This window comes from Colias philodice, chromosome 11, assembly GCF_061535455.1.
Source record: "Colias philodice isolate Cphi_HAF_F1 chromosome 11, ilColPhil1 Martin Lab GWU primary, whole genome shotgun sequence".
Lineage (NCBI taxonomy): Eukaryota > Metazoa > Arthropoda > Insecta > Lepidoptera > Pieridae > Colias > Colias philodice.
Window position 1 is genome coordinate 2,106,979 of NC_143096.1, and position 17,886 is coordinate 2,124,864.

The 17,886-nt window shown below is 34.5% G+C and overlaps 1 protein-coding gene across 1 annotated transcript; it reads right to left on the minus strand.

Annotated features, from left to right (window-relative positions):
* Positions 1-1,316: 1,316 nt before the first annotated feature.
* LOC149484375 (uncharacterized) lies at positions 1,317-12,724 on the minus strand. Its single transcript, XM_089700867.1, has 2 exons — positions 12,626-12,724; positions 1,317-3,174 (listed from the first exon to the last, which is right to left on the minus strand). The coding sequence occupies exon 2, from the start codon at positions 2,472-2,474 to the stop codon at positions 1,317-1,319; it is 1,158 nt and encodes a 385-aa protein (XP_089556993.1). The 5' UTR covers positions 2,475-3,174; positions 12,626-12,724.
* Positions 12,725-17,886: the final 5,162 nt, after the last annotated feature.

Consider the following 17,886-nt stretch of genomic DNA (forward strand, 5'->3'; position numbering starts at 1 on the left):
TTTTTCCATTGATTCTGTTATTAGGTTGTTTTCTTCTATGTTTTATGTTCTGCTTGAAATAGCTACGTGTTTGCTTTTTGCTTAAATTTTAATCTGATAATAATTTTTAATTTACATACTACAATTCATAAGCAATACATTGTCTATATAAATTATATTATTATTTACGTCCAATGATAATTACATATTAATAAGACGCAATAAATTTAAGCGCACACTTATATGGGCAAGGATGTTAAGATATTCTAAGCAGAATTGAGTAAAACATTCAATGTTATAACTAATAATAAATAATTAGTCGTACTGTGGGCAGCTGCGCCCGAGCCAAGGTGTTCGTTATTAGACTAGGATACGTTGACATTTATGACGAAAGAATGTTATTTAAGTCTGGACCTTTTCTAGTAGTTAGATAAGTTTTTATCCCAATGAATTCCTTGCTCGCTCGCTCACAGAAATTCTTGAAAATCTCGCTAAAAAATTGCAAAATACGAGAAAGTATGCGCTTGGAATATTATGAAAGAATTGCTAAAGGCAATTTAAAGTTCCTCCAGCGAAGTAGCATTAGCCGGCGCGAAAAAACGATGGACTCTACGAGCAATACCGAGACTATAAAATTAAACCTTAGCACTCACTAGTGCCCAAGGCTTCACAAAACGGCCGCCTAATTGCATTTGCCGTTAAATTTAAATGAAACTCATAAAATTTTCTAAGCAGGACACGCGTAAATCGCCCGACTTTAATTTGTGTTTTAAACGAGAGAGGAAGTTAATTTATTGGAGGAGCAGGCGAATCGGCTAACTATTAAATTTATAGCCGCGAAGACAGAGACTTTGGCCATTTGGAAACTCGAGACTAAGAATAAAAAGTGCTCGCCGAATAATAAAAGGTGGAATTACTGGCAAAGTTTCTCTTTTTCGGGATCCGTAGGATATCCACTTACAATGGTACCGTGTAGTCAGATGAAATTCAGGGAATTCTCATATCTTTCGTCGAATATTCAGTCAGCTTTTCGCAATTCCCTCGCGTCTTGTTTACGCTATTCGGCAGTTCTCAGAGAACAGATTAGTTGTCGTTTTTGATTTTATTGTCTACGCGTTTGAACTTGTTCTATATCGTGCATAGTTTATTTGTCGATGACTCACACAGTTTACTCCGTATAACTAATTGTATGCGTGCAAGATCAAACAGCATCATCAGCGATGCTCGATTGAGCAAAATTGAATTTTACGAGAGATGCTTTGATTTAGACATTGTTATTCTATCAAGGGAATAAAGACAAAGAGCTAAAGAAATAAATGAAGACTAATAATGTTAAATTAATTGTAAAAACTCACCTGTTTTTCACTGGATATGTCGTCGAGATCCATTGGTCCAGTAGCCATCGGCGGAGCTCCATGCATTGGCGATTTAAAGCCTGCTGTTGAAGATACCGCCGCAACTTGACCACTACTTTCTGACCCGACTTCCATATTAGACCCATCTGATTCCGAACTATTTGCTCGCATTTTCCGCCTCTCCTTCTTTCTGAAGTCTGATCGTGTGGGCGATGATGCACTAATAAAACCATTGCTTTTCTTTTCATAGCCGTTGTCTAATAACATTGGGTTCTGGAAATTACTGTGGTGCAATCCATTTGGCGTATATTTGTCTTGTAATGATTTAACGTCAAATGGTTCATTTTTTAGCACGTGAACTACTGTGGGACTTTGAATGTTGTGTATTATGCTACCATTCTGCTGAAGTAGGGTCCCATTTTGATGTAAAATTCCATTTTGAGTTGGAAAAGCGTTTATTGTCGCAATATTTGGTTGATAAAGCTGTATGTGCCGATCGTCGATGTAGGTTTGAGTGGGTGCTAATTCTCTGGCTTGTATAGGCGCCGGAACGATCGGATAACTCCTAGCGTTAACCGCTGTTAGGGTGTGGAATGTCGTTGCGTTCACGGGTGATAATGTCGTCAACGTGGTAGATAAAGGCGTGACTTGCGCTAACGTGGTCAAGTGCGCTGGAGATGACGGCGTAGTGAGCTGCGTGAGCTGGGTTAACTGACTAGGGCTCGCGCTTGGCGTAGGGCTCGATGTGACGGGTACGGGTGTCACGCTTGGCAACCCCGTTTCAGGAATGACTGTGGTCTCTGGAAATGTTTGGAACTGGCTTTGGAAGGACGGTAGCTTATTTGGTATAGGTTGCAGCGTGACTGATTGGTACTCCAGGGGTGCGGAGAAGCCGGCTCGTAGTATCGCGTCCTTCGAGTTGACCGAGAGGGGCATGGACTCCCAGGGCCGGTATTGCGGCTGGCTGGCGATCACGGACACCGTGTCGCCAGTCCGCTCGTAGTACTCCCACGCGGGGTCGAGGAGCCGCGTGTCGGCGGTGAGGATGCGTTGCTCGTTCTCCGCCATGTCACCGAACGTCGAGAAGGGCGGTAGGTGCGCGCTATCCGCGCCCGCCTCGCTCCTGAGCGCTTCGCTCATGACGTGTTACCTCGACGCAACTTCATTGCGTCTGCTACTTCAATCTCTTACAAAAATAATCTCTACTAAGTCTATAAACGTTATGAACACTCGGAACTGCACTGGAACTTGATAATTTGTACTTTTGATCTGGCTTCGTTTTGTCCGCGAATATATCTACTAAATAGCACTTACGTTACGATTATACGGCACACCGGTTGACACTACACTAATCACAATATCTTGATTTTCTCACTAGGAAATAAATAATGTAAAGGTCCTTAACGAGAGGCAGTTAACTTAAGTCTTATAACTACAGGCTTATAAAATCTTTGGCTGATTTAGAAAACACTCGAGGAATCGTTGCGATACAATTTTTAACTATCGATAAAATATTTTGTGCACTCGTTTAACGATTTTTTTATTTTGGAACGTTTAAATACTGGTCGTTGATAGATTCTCTTAAAAATTCTTCAAGGCTTTTTATTGTAAATACCGATCACTTCAGACTTAAATTAATTTGTACTGTTTGGGAGTTAGCGTATACTATGCGCGTAATTTTAAAAGGTTAAAAAATAGTGCTTATATTAAAATTTTGAAACGAAAGATATGACTGGAGGCTTTGGTTTGTCGATTTCGTGGTTATTGTTTGGTTTAGTTGTCGGTTTCAGCTGCAAGGCGCCGACAGCAGGCTGGTGTTATCCAGGCGGCCTGCACCAATCTGCAACAAACAAATAATGACAATTAGCTTAAAATCAATATAAAAAACAATAAAGTTGGCAAATCATAAAATAAACACGTCATCCAAAAATATATTTTAAGATAAGGAGACGTAATTGGCAAACCAGGAATTAACACACAACTAAGGAAAACACTCAAATGTTCTGTAAATCTACCATATTACAGCATACTCCATATCCCAATAATCGTTGCAGTAGTATTTTACCCGGTGGCGTCATGCCTCCCCGCCTGACCCCATGCGTGCTCCCTCGACCTTAGATAGGTAATTATTGTATTGTAATATATTTAATCTGTGGTTCTAAGATTCTTGCGTATTTTTCATCTGCATTGAAAGCCTTGAATAAAATATAGATAAAATGCAGGTTGAACCGTAATTTAAAAATTTTGGCTTTTGTAGAGTAGAGCTTAATTTAAAAAAAATATATGTATTATTGAGCATTGTCATCTTTTGAGTTAAACTCTGAATAAATATTTTATAATAGGCTGTTCTTAATGATTTGTGCCTCTTATCCAATACTGGAAACTTGATTAAGATCGTCACAAGAGCTTTTAATCAGAAACGAATTGCTCAATGCTTCAAGGCTACCACAATAATAATGCAATACAATAATATTTAGAAAATATCAGTATTTCGAACACGTGATATAGGTTGTAAACAAACTATTATTAGAAGGGTACGCACGCTCTATTTCGGCTACACTATTTAAAGGGCAACTATTTTTGTGTGGTTTCGATTTAAAACTGTGTCTTTTCCGCTTTTATTTTTAATCTGTGGTATTGTTTTGACGCATCGAATCCAGCTAAAAATATTTTGAATTCTTTACGTGATATTTAGATTTCATTCATGTTTATAGTTTAACGAGAACATCATTTACAAGTTAAAACTAATCATATTTTAACAATATTTAATTTTTTTATGTTTACTTTTAAAATTTTCTTAATAACAACAGTGATCGTAAAAAATTAGCAGGAAGTTTTTGTAAACATTAAACTTGCTGTGAGATAATAATCACGTGGTTTTCTCCTCAATTTCAGCGAAGAAGCATTGTATACATTTACATCGCATTAATATTTTATACCCATTCCATCTGAAGCATCCCCATTTTATTCAGTCTTAAATCCCTTTAATTTGGCAAGATCTCTATCTCGGGCTTCTAAGCTCAACTTCAAACGGAATGTCTTTTGTTTAGCTCAAAGAGAGTCTAAATTGCAACAAGCTTGTTTCGACTGTTGCTTGGCATAGTGGGCAGATTTTTGCTGTAGGGCAGGAGTCTTTTTTGATTTACAAATGCATTTCAAGAGAAAATTGTGTTGTTTGATAGTCTTAGATAGACTTTATCAGCGTAACGTACGTGCTTACGTAAGTAATATAACTTGTTAAGAATTTAAGATATTTAATGGACAGGAAGGTATCATATTTTAAAATCAATGGTGGGGAAAAAAGTATAAAATACAGTACATTAGCAAGGAATGCAAGAGGTACAATATCAAGTTATCTAGCGTCACGCTGGAGTGAGCAAATTGAATAAATTGTACGTAAAGCGAAAAATCATTCTATCATTGCGTCATCAAGGCACAAACGTGCGATCAAAACGTCCCGACTAGCAATCACAAGGCGAAACTCTTTGTAGATGTGCACAAAGAACGCTCGACGAAAAAAAAAGATTAAAAAGCTCGGAACAGAACGCAACTCGAAATGTCGTGTGAGTGTGTTGTTATTATAATACACGTATGTTAGTGTGCGCCAGGATTCGTCTGTGGTGTCAGTGTGCGGGTGAGGTGTCGGTGTGTGCTTGGAACGCGATAGTATCTGGGTCTCGGTTGTCAAGGGCAACCGTACAACCGCTGCAGCGAAAGCATTGCGCTTTCAGCTCTGCGCTGTAATTATACGGCTTATTTTTAGAATCGGATGTTGTCGCTTTTTTGTGCCGCGTCGCGTGGTGCAGCGAACGCATGTTTAGATGACGTTCGGAAATCCTTGAATCTTGGAAGCTAACTGGAGAATGCACGCAATTCTTAGAGCTTTTGCCTTGCGTTTGAACTTGAACGACGGTTCCTTGATATGCGTTGATGCTTATATTATTATGAAGCTGTTTAACTCTATTAAACCTAACATTATAGTATGAACTTGTGTACATTATAAGCTTACAAAGCTTAAGAAGTTAGGAAAGCTTTTAAATTATATTAACAATTTAATTTCTACAGTATCCGCCATTACTAAGTGTTATTCAAAAAATGATAAATAGATGGATTTGAATACTGTCGGTTTTTTTATTATATGTATTTCAAAAAATAATCGATGCAAATGCTTTATTTGTCGCCCCGTATCCTATACATTAATACCTTAATAATATCAAATTCAATTGTCACAATTTTTACTCCGTTCTATTCCAGCTGTGATACAAAATTATGAATAACATCCGGTGCGTGTAATACCTTCTCCGGAAATCGATATCTCCTTTACGATGATCATTGCTGATAATGAAGTGATAAGTGAATCGATTATATCACATTATACCTTTAAATATTGTAATTTGGTATCTGGCGTTGTAAAGAATATACTATTGCATTCTTTTGTTAATTTTTATAAAGTCGCTCTCATTTTTTAATACCGTAAAATATCACTGCTATCTAACTAGATAATTATTGTTCTATATCAGCATCAATATTCTTATATTTAGTCTTGTTAAGTTCATTCATCATTGACAGAACATTTAAGAAATAAATACTTATTGGGCGCCAAAAAAATTCATTAATAAATATTTACAATTACTAGAGAAAATGTTGTATGCATCTGTTATTCACTTATTTATAAAAAACCTTGTTTACAAAACTTCAGTCACACACGCTAGCTTAACGCCCGTGGCTTGGCTTGCGTGCACCCCTTTTGGTGTTTTCAAGTTTTACTTTCGTTACAAAAAGTAGTATATTATTCTCAATTTCTAGCTATGCTTCTACTGATCTGTCATCAAGCTACTGTCATACAGATAATAAGCTTTTACCCGACTGCGACAGAAAGAGGGTTATGTTTTCAGCTGTATGTAAGAATGTTTATTTTTTGGCACGCTCTAAATGGCCTGTCCTATGTTTATATGAGTGGTGTCAATAGAATCGTCTTAGTCGTGAGAGTGACACTGGGACCTGGGTACATTAAAATAAAAAAAATATGCCAAAAAGTAATACATAGGGTTCTTTTTTGTTTTTATAATAGTATCTTGTTCTTTAGATTATATTTAAATAACAACGCAATATATTCAAGTAGGATGTTTATATTTGTATCGGTAAAGCAATCGTGACCTCTTTTATCAGTAGGTACACCACTTAAAAATGATTATCCTCGATGTAGGCTACATAAATTCAGACATCAACGTGTATGATAACAAATCATCGAGATTATAAATACTATTAATATCTTCTTAAATTGTAGACGTGCGAAATACTGTCAAAGGCTTTCAAGAAAACCAGCCATACGACCTACAAGGATCCTACTTAGAAACGGGACGAATATATATTTATGTATTATATTTGAACCTTGACGGGTCATCCTAATTTGATAGATGTAATTTTTTAGCTATTGCATAGCTTCTATCGCGGGCCTTGAGCGCGGGGACCGAATCGAGAAATTCCGTAACGAAAAAACCTCACGCTCCCCACTCCGACGGACACGGAGGTGTGGCTTGAAGGCATGCTATGCAATAGCTTTACCGCGGCAGTCCCCGAGTGCCACACGTCTTTTTTTATATAATTATGTATCTGCATAAGAGTCCCATTAAAATCACATAGAGTCATCTATATCTCTTATCTCATCATTTAAATTTTAAAGAATATAATATCTAGCCTAGTGATTAGCCGAACTACATACAGAGACACAATTTTTGTAATTGGTTTTTTACATGATATTAAAAATGTAGCGTACATTGCGCTTCTTATACAGAAGCACTTTTATTTGGAACAAACGTTAGCTCTAATCTAACCAATCCATCTTGTCTGAGAGTTGTCTCGTATTGCAGTTAAATATTCAGTACAGTAAGTGAGGTTATAAATTTTTCTCACACCAGGCGAGTATCATCAAACGTAATGATACGTTATACAGGATATGTGCATCAGGGTGATTGCCCATAGCGACAGCATTCTATATTGTCACATATTGTCTATGCTATCGTGACTATAATATTTAGGTAAAGTTCATTTTTAAAGCTGCAAATAATGTTGATTAGGTACTCGTAAATTGTCATGTAATAGATGATCTTTTTTTTTTCTACTTAATCCATTACTTTTCTATAATATTTGGGTAAAGTTCATTTTTAAAGCTGCACATGAGCTGCAGTCAATTGGTTGATTACTCGTAAATTGTCACGCAATAAATGATCTTTTTTCTTTCTATTTAATCCATTACTTTTATGTGTAAGTTCACTTGACACATAAATATATTGTGTGTCATGTTTTCTAGCAAAATAAATGCTTTGCTAACGAAAAATTGTGAAGTGATACATCTTTTTTAGTGATGACGCTGGCAATGTGTTTAAATTAATGGCTGCATAAACACTTTTTAGTAAAAGTTCAAAACAACATATATTTATGTTTAATGTAATAAAAACAGCTTTTATATAAGTACATAAAATTTATCACATCAAATAAAAGTAACTAAAACTATCATTTAAATTATTTTTATCTCATTTTTCCAATATTACATTCAACTACTAGATTGAGTTGATCTGATTAAAGGTATTGAGATACCAGTAAACACATTTATTTGTGTATTAAACAAATATAAAAAAACTTCGTGTAAAGCTCATTAAAGCATATATTTTTATCTTACTACAACTTAAAAGAGCTTATACAAGAGCTCTTCTTTACTGAAACTGCAATTCAAACTTGTGGTACCTAATTATTGTTATATTGTAATATGACGATTTCAAAGCGCTAAAAGTAGTCAGATAGTTTTATGAAAAAAGAGAATAAGTTTGTTATTCCGTTTTCATAGTTTTACTTTGAAACTCAAAGGATATTTTTGATTTCATTCATGTGAAAGCTTGTAAGATTATAAAGATAATTTACACATTATCTCATTATGAATTTGTTCTCAGAAGCTGATCAAATTTAGTACAATAATACTCTTTAGGGCCGATTTTTCAATGCTTGGATAAAACTTATCCGTCCAATAAAGTATTACTCGATAATATTAAAATGTCACGTAAACTGTCAAATACGTGCAATTAGAATACGTTTTTAAAATGGTAGTTTTATACATTATTCGACGAATAAGTTTTAACCAAGGATTGAAAAATCAGCCCTTAGATAAATAGTAAATACCTTTGCTACTAGACTATAGATAAGGTTAGTGACCGTTTAGGAATTTAATATTGCAAAAGGATAACTCTAATTACGCTCAAAATAGACTTGTAAAACATGGCAAGAATGTTGTTGAGTTTTTTCTGCCACTTTACATTTAATCATAACATCGTATTTATGTTAAGAAATAGGTTAAATATTGTATAAACACAACGAACATCCCATCACATCCACTCGATTATTAACAACTGGATAAACATTTTATAATTAGATCGGATGACGTCACAAATATAATTTTAGCCGAAACAAAAGCCGATCGGAGATTAAGCCACATTACAATGATAAGAAAGACTCCCGATATAGAGTTACCGTCCCATCCCATTCAAGCACTCCAGCTTAGTTGAATAGAGACGCAGATGTGGCGTTTTTTACAACAATCTTTCCCACACTACCACTTTTTCTGATGCCTTAATACTTTTACCACCATATATCGAACGTATACAATGATGAAACAACGGCATTTTTATCCTTAAATCAAGGGTATAAAGACTAATTTGTGTTTCAATTCAAAAGCTGACTGATGAATTTAGTTGGTCGATACAGTTTTGTGAAGATTTTTTGTTAGATCTACTATCGGATGCGACATCGGAAATTGACTATTTTTTTGTACTTACACCTATGAAGCTGAATTGTACAAAGGAAGTCACATGTGTGTGATTGTAAATGTTTTTCTATTGTCTTTAAAAAGTATGATTTAATACACTTGCATTTCCTTTACAGTAATTTTAATGAACGCTTCTATGACGTAATTGTAATACACGGAGTTTTTTTACTATCAAATTTATTTTATCTTTTAACGATTGATGAACAACGCTACATTTATGAAGCGTCGAGTCAATTTCTACCCACAACTACGAGCTTCATATTGATAATGCTCAAATAGGTACTTATTGAAATAAACCGTATTGTATATTTCTTTATAAAAATCATGTTACACTCACTTCGTTAACTTTTAATTACGGTACAAGATAGCACAGAAAGCGACGAATCGAGCATTCACCGGCTAGACTGCGTCTACATAATATTCTTTACAATCACACACAACTTTGCCCAAGTTCAGACGATGTGTTTGAACAGAAATACTTATGAAAACCAAGTCCTTAGTAAAGAGCAATAAGATAGGGATTATAGCAAGGAACGGATCGACTTAGGATCTTTGAAATGAGGTATTGAAAGTATTTGTGGTGTTTTGGTAAACATGAATGTGAGTGAATTTTATGAGTGGCTTCAGTTGAAATCGACGGAGTATTTTTGGTTATTAATATAAGGTCTTGGGAATTTGTAATAACTACAGATATTTTGATATCAGATATTTTAATATACTCTCATACAAAAGATAGAGAATATTATATCTTAAGATAGGGATTCTCTGGACTTTAATCTAATTTCAATTATTATTTGCGGAATATTGTATAAATATAACGACTAGCAATTTTAGAAGGTAAGTTATTTGGAAATTTGAAGCGTTGAAATGATTTTATGCTATATTTGGAAGCTTTCCGAAAATGCGATACATTTTTAGAAAGCTTTTAAATTATTTTATATTAATTAAAAAAAGACTGTTCATAAATCTGACCCCCGAGAATACGGCACCTAACGATGAAGTAAGAGCAACACTGAAACCAAAACAATCATCGCTATCACCAATAGCTTCCGAAACTAGAAAAAGGAAACATAACTCTCGACTAAAAAGGAAGCGTGCATTGCACAATCCGTACCATCGCTGTCGACGGCGACTGGGACGAAATTGGCCAATTTGTTTATTTGTTTTCATTGGTCGCGATGAACTTGACTCGCCATTATCGCATTCACGAGAGGAAGGCGTATTTATTCGATTATCCGTGGGACCGGCCTGGATTGTCTTATCACTTATGATTCTTGACTCAGATTGATGCTGTGAACGGCATCGTTGTAATTTGTAAACAATTGGGTGTAGCTGGCTTAGTTTTTGATACCGCTGTGTAGATAAAATGAGTTTCTGGTGATTTACAAACGTTTTAACCGAATATTACGAAGGCTAAGAATATAATTAAGTACCTATAGAGAAGTCCACTAACTGCTTGAAAAAATAACATGTTATTTATTATTTTATAGTTTAAATAGAAAGTATTGTGAAAATTTATTCCTTAAATATTAATTTTTCTTGTTATTTCTGTATCCATTTTTATATGATACACTCATAAAGTTATGAGATCCTCAACCTTTCTGGAAGTTTCTGTTTTAGCGGGATTCGATATGTTAAACGAAAGTTATTCTCTATCTCATCTATTGTAATAATAATAATATAGAATATAAATCGCATATCATGATTAGTCATTGATATTATGGAGTATTAAAGAATACTAGCGGCCCGCCCCGGCTTCGCCCGTGGTACATAATATGAAAAATAGATGTTGGCCGATTCTCAGACTTACCCGATATGCACAGAAAATTTCATGAGAATCGGTCCACCCGTTTCGGAGGAGTATGCAGACTAACATTGTGACACGAGAATTTTATATATAAGAAGATTAAGCTTTATTTTATATATATTATATATTATAGTAGCGCAGCTCTATCAACTTATTGAATCCTAATAAGAACCAAGCTTTATATATATTTCCTGCTTATATCATTTAATTTTACAAACAAGAACCAACACTAAACAAACCTCTTTATCTGATTTGTTTAATTATAATATTGAATATACATTAAAATGGGTAGGTACCTAATTCCATCTATGTAATTGTCAAGTTCATACCATCCTTTATACTCTGTCCATTATATTATTTGCTTTTTGACAGCTTCACGCCTATGAAAGATTGTATTGTTTATGTTAAAATGTCATACAAATAATTATCGTTCTTCATAGACAGGTCCCGCCCACTTAGTGATGTCTACACAGAATTATTCAATGATGGGTCGATAGATTATAATAATCGATAGAAATACTCTGTAAAATATATCCGAAACAGAAAAACTCTTCTATTATGTTATATAATTTAAACGTAAAGACAACCAAATTGTAAGATAGAAACCAATAAATAATAAAATATTAGTTGTGTTGTAGTACAATGCATAGATATGTGGTCTTATTATTACATATCTTATTAGTACGTTTACGTTAAAATTATTATTTACGTACCTGATTCGATTTATGATAATATTTTGAATTTATAATTGAAATGGTATCACAATCGATAATCTTTTGAACATCACTTCTGGTATCACCCGTCGAGCTGTCAAAAAGCAATTCTTATAGTGGACAGACTATAATGATTGTGATACATTCAGAGATGGAAGTAAAAACTTTATGATATCTCGATATAGGTACCTACTTTGCTTACGAATCTTCTTTTAAAATCAACTAAGCACGCAATTTGTGCCTGCTGCTTTTTACAACTAAATTTATTTACAAGAAGTTTAATATTCAGCGTCGTACATGTTGAACCTTATAAAACAAACATAGTGTACTATTTACTCTATGTTGTTTACAATACACAAAAGGAAAGGTCAAACAAAAATGCAACGTATATTTTCTACACGATGCAGTTACAAATGCGTGAAGATTGAAGGGTTAAATTATGTGACATCAGGACTCATGCGCAGAAACACAATGACATGCCGATGCGTCATTCTTTAAAGCTTTCCTGGCATAATTCCCGTAATTATAGTATGATATTTCAAAATGGGAACAATCTAAATAACCTACACTAAGAATTTCCATGTGTTTTTATATTTGTTTTGTACCCATGACGCTATCTTGCTACAAACATAGTAGACTCTACATTACTACTTACAAAGGATAATGGTCTACTACAATGTTCACAATTTATGTATCTAACATTTAATTCAAACTCTACATAAAACTTCATTCTGCTACCTTAATAATGACAAATATTAACTAAAATATAATATCATTCACTACTTTAAAACTTTGTGCAAAGTTTGCATACATTCGCGAAAGCTACTACGAAAGCTCCAGCGGAAGCTCACGGGAACTCGCTTCACGCTCGACTGCCGCTAACTAAACAATCCACAAAAAAGCTCACAACTTTATAATACACTTCCACAAAGCTCGCACAAAACTACACCAGTACCTTCTCTGGTCGCTCGATCCATCCGCCTCCTTTTCGTCTCGGTGCGGCAACAAAACGGACGACGCGAAAATAAACAAAAAGGGAATGCGATCGTGTTAGTTCGCGACGTTAATCACGGGAGTGACGTCGCGACTTGACGCGGCGACGTTCGGCGTAGGACTAGCGCGCGCTTCGCATCGCACCCGACGCAGCTGCCGCGCCGACCAATCGCCGCCGGTCACGTGACGCCCCGCGCCCGCACACTCTTGTTTACAAATAATAATAATACCTAAGGCGCCGCCTCTACGCTGGCTACGAGCTACGCACAGCTGTCGCTGCATTTGGCGGGATTCGAAGCACATTCGCCGGCTTGCGCTTCGATCTGTTTTCGAGCTTTCGCGCTATCGATCCGGAACGCGCACGAGTTATCGAGCGGCCGACGCGTGTGCGTTCTTTGCGCTGTAATGATATAAATTCATCAACCCATTTCCGCAGTACATCTCTCGCTGAATTCGCGTGCGATAATGACATTATTTAGTCATTTTTGCAAGGAGGGTTCCGCATTCATCCCCATGTCGCGACAGGTTGGTATTTCCGATTGTTTTGCGTTCAGGCTGTAAGGTGCAAAGAGGGTTAGAACCCCAGTGCATGCGGTATTCACCTACATTCGAGTGGTCCCCTTCGAATCGGCGACGATCTGAGGTGCCCCATGGACCGAGGCGGGACACTCGAACAGTCTGACCTGATCCCCGTCACCTATTTAACACCCTCCTCGTTAACTAATCACTCGCCTCACCTATCATTTTACAAAATAAAAACAATGCCTCCAGTTACCCTCATTTTCATAACGTGGGAATAAGGGATTTCTTCATTTTCGTGCGAGATTTCGCATACTATTCCTACTAATTAATAAACTAGAACATAATTCAGGAAACTTCCTGCATGAAAGTACATGCGAAACAAGAAATTCAATACAAACATATGGCTCTACAATTACATTTTAACATTTATAACTACTTATTTAAATTAAATTGATTATCATCAACTAACACATATTTGATGCTCACATGATCACACATAAACTTAGTACAAATGAACTACATTTTTAAAATCACTGTTATACAGCATTGATTTCTTTTAATTTCAATTATTCAATGAACCTATTTCTACCAGAATTTTCTTATATCGTGTTATGAAACCATGTTATTCAGCCACGCGAAGCCGTACATATTATTTCTCTATCAAAAATCTACAAATAGTAACAAGCGTAGATCTGGAACTCTGATATAGGCGCGATTATTACCTGTTGTAACGATTAATTATTACTTCTAATAATTACCTACTATACGTTGGCTGTTCATGTAATATATGCCAAATATTTCCGTATACCTTATTATGTTTCATAATCGTAATTGGAAATAATTTTGTAGGTTGTACTGTTGCTCAAACTATTTCGGAATAAAAAAGGTATGCTCTACCTTCTTTACTAATTTAGCAAAGGTTTGTAGTAATGGTAATCAAATAATTAAACTCTCATGTTTCTTTACGATATATTTATTAAACTTATATACTATTCAGGAATAATTACAAACAAAATATATCTAATAGACATGAAATCTCTTTTAAATTACTGAGAGAGATTATGGAGTTTCTTGCCGGTTCTTCTCCGTAGATACTGCTTTCCGAATCGGTGGTAAATGTTAAAAATATGTAATGACGTTTCAAAAGTGCTTCTAGAAGAAGTCTAATTGAATAAATAAATGTTTGAGTTTGAGTTTGAGTACCCTTTCCTCATTTTACACTAATTATGCACACGCTTATAAATAAGAAATAATAATTTAGATTGTATTTGGCGAAAGCTTAGAAAACTACAGATAAACAGAACATTTAACTAAGCACATATAAATAAATTTTGAATTCATTTTTTTTTCATCTATCTACGCTTAAAACTTAAATATAAAAAGTTCAAAGTTCAATTAAAGCATGTGAGATTTAAAGATGATTCCTCATGAATTGTTAAACGTAAAAAGGATTTACAAAGACGTTCTTAAACACAAACCCACACAATAAAGGCATATGTAAAAAATGAAAGAATGTTGCGCTGTAAAAAATATGGCAGATGTTCTGTAGGCCTGGCTCACTTAGCATAGCGGATTAGGAGTCAATAACCAAATAATTTAATATGAAAGAATAGCTAACGTGTAATATTTATTTTTCAAAAATAACTTTGACATGAAATGTGCCGTTTAATATTTAATTATTTATATAACTGGTAGATTACATAATTAGTACTGAAATGAATAAAGTTCAAGATTGGGTCTTTTTCTTCGTCATTTAATATTTTTTACTAATTTTTTTTCTTAACAAAATCATATTCCTCAAGAGGAGGTATATAGAGATGGTCGAGCACGGACCAGTACCTGATTTTTCGCTAAGTAATACATTTTCCCATTGCTTTCATAATGATGGAGCCGAATGAATTTTCTCGTTCTGTAGGTTAATATGTGTATAGTGAAATTAACCAGAATGGCCAGCGAATATTAAATTAATTTTTATTAGGTAAATTAGAGTCGTAGGTACAAGATGTTTAGTTTGCTGAACTATAAATTAAAAACTTGGATAGAGTGGACATTCCATCTCTATTCAGTAAGTTCATTTGTAACAAATTTGTATCTGAATTTCTTAGAAATTTATAAATTTTACTCAATATGAATTCAACAACATATCGCGCAAATATAACCCAAAAATGTTAACCATAGTATAGTTATAAGTTTGTTTTGTTTTATATGAAACAATTTAGTTAAAAATAGTCTATTGTTAGAAGAACAAAGGGAGTAAATCAATTTCACTCCATGCCATATAATTTGATTCCAAAATAACAAATTTGCCGTCTGTACCACACCCGACGCAATGACTCATCAAATTTTACCGCACACTCACTTTTTCATCTACTACCATTATTTTTCCCATATTCGTCATAGCTAAGCATCTGTCATATAAGTAAAAATATATATTTAATGGATACTTGGCTCTATTATAGTTATTGTAATTATTTATAAAATATTATTTGTATAACTCATGATTCTCATTGATAAATAATATAGGTAATATACTTCGTAAGGATAGGAAACATTTAAGTATTTAAAAATGAATAACTTAAACATTAGGTTGTTTGTTATTGCATCAAATCAATATTGAATTACCTACTACTTTTATAAATACGTATAGATGAAATGTAAGGAATATGTAACTAAAAACCAGATACAGTAAATATTATTATATTATAATTTGTAGTCGAAAATGTATGCCATCGATTCAATTTACAAAAGCTCTATAAACAACGTTGTTTGAGCGCAACTTTTGCTTTCGTTCGTTGACCAATTTACGTATCGTCGCTTTTACAAAATACTCCATCAATAAAGGTATCATATCCGAAAAACCAGCCGGTGCGAGTGTGAAACGGAGCGAAATCAAAAATTAAAAGGTTGCAACGCGTGCAAACCGCGTTCTTGCATCGTGTCGTGCCAATTTCATTGCTACAAAAGTGCGTAATATCGATCACCAACCTTACCCTATCCTCTTTCTCCCTCGCACAACGCACTTTATTATCCAAAACCGTAACAGCGTAAAAAGGAACGCGATGCGACTTCAACTTTATGCAGAGGAAACGCAACGCTATATTGTTTTCACCCCATCGACATACGCCCTTATTTCCCGCCAAACGCTTCCCCCGTCGTGGTCGCCATGACAACCGATCTGTCACACGCACAGAACATAAAACGCAAGCATTGATTTTTTTCCCTGCTTCCTCTTTTACTTTTACGCGTGTCGAGCTTTTTGCTTGAATTTTTATTTTTGAAGCGAGAGTTTTGGCGCTTGACGCAACTGCTTTCAAGTTCATTGTAGATGCCATAGTGAATAATCCTTTTGTTTTTGTGACAATAGGCTACTATTTGCGTACTCATAAGTAATTATATGGGTAAAGGATTCATCACTTTTAATCTCTGCCTAGTTTTTGTTTTTGTTTGTATTTACAACTTAAAAATGAAAAATGTCAATAAAATAAATATTTTTTTCAACCCAAAGTAATTTAAATGTAGTTTTAAAGAAAAAATATAAATAAAAAAATGTCACGCATAAGAGGAAGTTTGTTAAGGTAGGCCTGTAAACCCGGGGTGCTATCCCGCAGATGTGGCGATTTTCACCCCTTAAATTGAGCCGTTAACTCAATCCCGGGAAAATATGCCACTTTGTCAACCACTCCTTCCAAATTTAGAATAATATTGTCGGGATTTACATTTTCAGTTTATTCTTTTAGCTTTTGAGAAGCTGTAAGCTTTGTGAGTTTGAACATCACATATATATACATATATAATATATATGCACAATATTATAGAATTAAACACAACACTAGTTATAGTTTATGTCACCCAAGGAGAACGAATAAAGAGTATATTATTTTTTACAAAACGAAAAAAACCTCAAATATATTTTTTTTTTATAATTTGATTATTAATTTTTAAACAATGAAGCATTTTAAAAATAAATAGAGCAATGATTATATTTTTAGTTCTATAATAATATAATAGGTAACATGATTCTTATATTTTATCAATTCTAATAATTTTTTGTTAGGTTGATGATCTATAGAGGATAAAACGGCCAAGTAAAAAAGGAAAAACCCTACCACTTAATTTTTTGGTCTTCATTTTCAATAAATGTAAGCTCCAATACAACATTAATTATTGTATGAATTTATTTGTAATAAAGCTTTATATTTTCTGTATTATATTTAAACAGTCACTTATACTACAATGAAAAAGTACAGTTACTGGTATATTATTGGATTTGAATTTTTTTACCACATACATGGGTTGATCCAAAAGTAATGATAATCAATATTAAACAAGGTCATTACAGTTAAAATTATTATGTATTCCTCTAGATAGTCTTCTAACTAGATAATATACATCGATATTTTTTTCTTAAACTTAAAAAAAAAAACTTTGACTTCATCCACAAAAACCCCTCTACTGCGGCCATCACTTCGCTGTCGTCTTAAAATTTCTTGCCTCGAAGGTGTTTCTTGTGCCGAGGAGAGAGATAGAAATAACTAGGAGCTAGATCTAACAAACAGGGTGGGTGTTCAAGCATTTGGAATGCCGATTTTTGAATGGCAGCCATTGCAACTGACGCTTTGTGATCTGGTGCGTTGTCTGGGTGAAACAGCATTCAAGCCCGCATTTTGCCATGTCTCTTTTCCTTACTAACCTACCGCAATC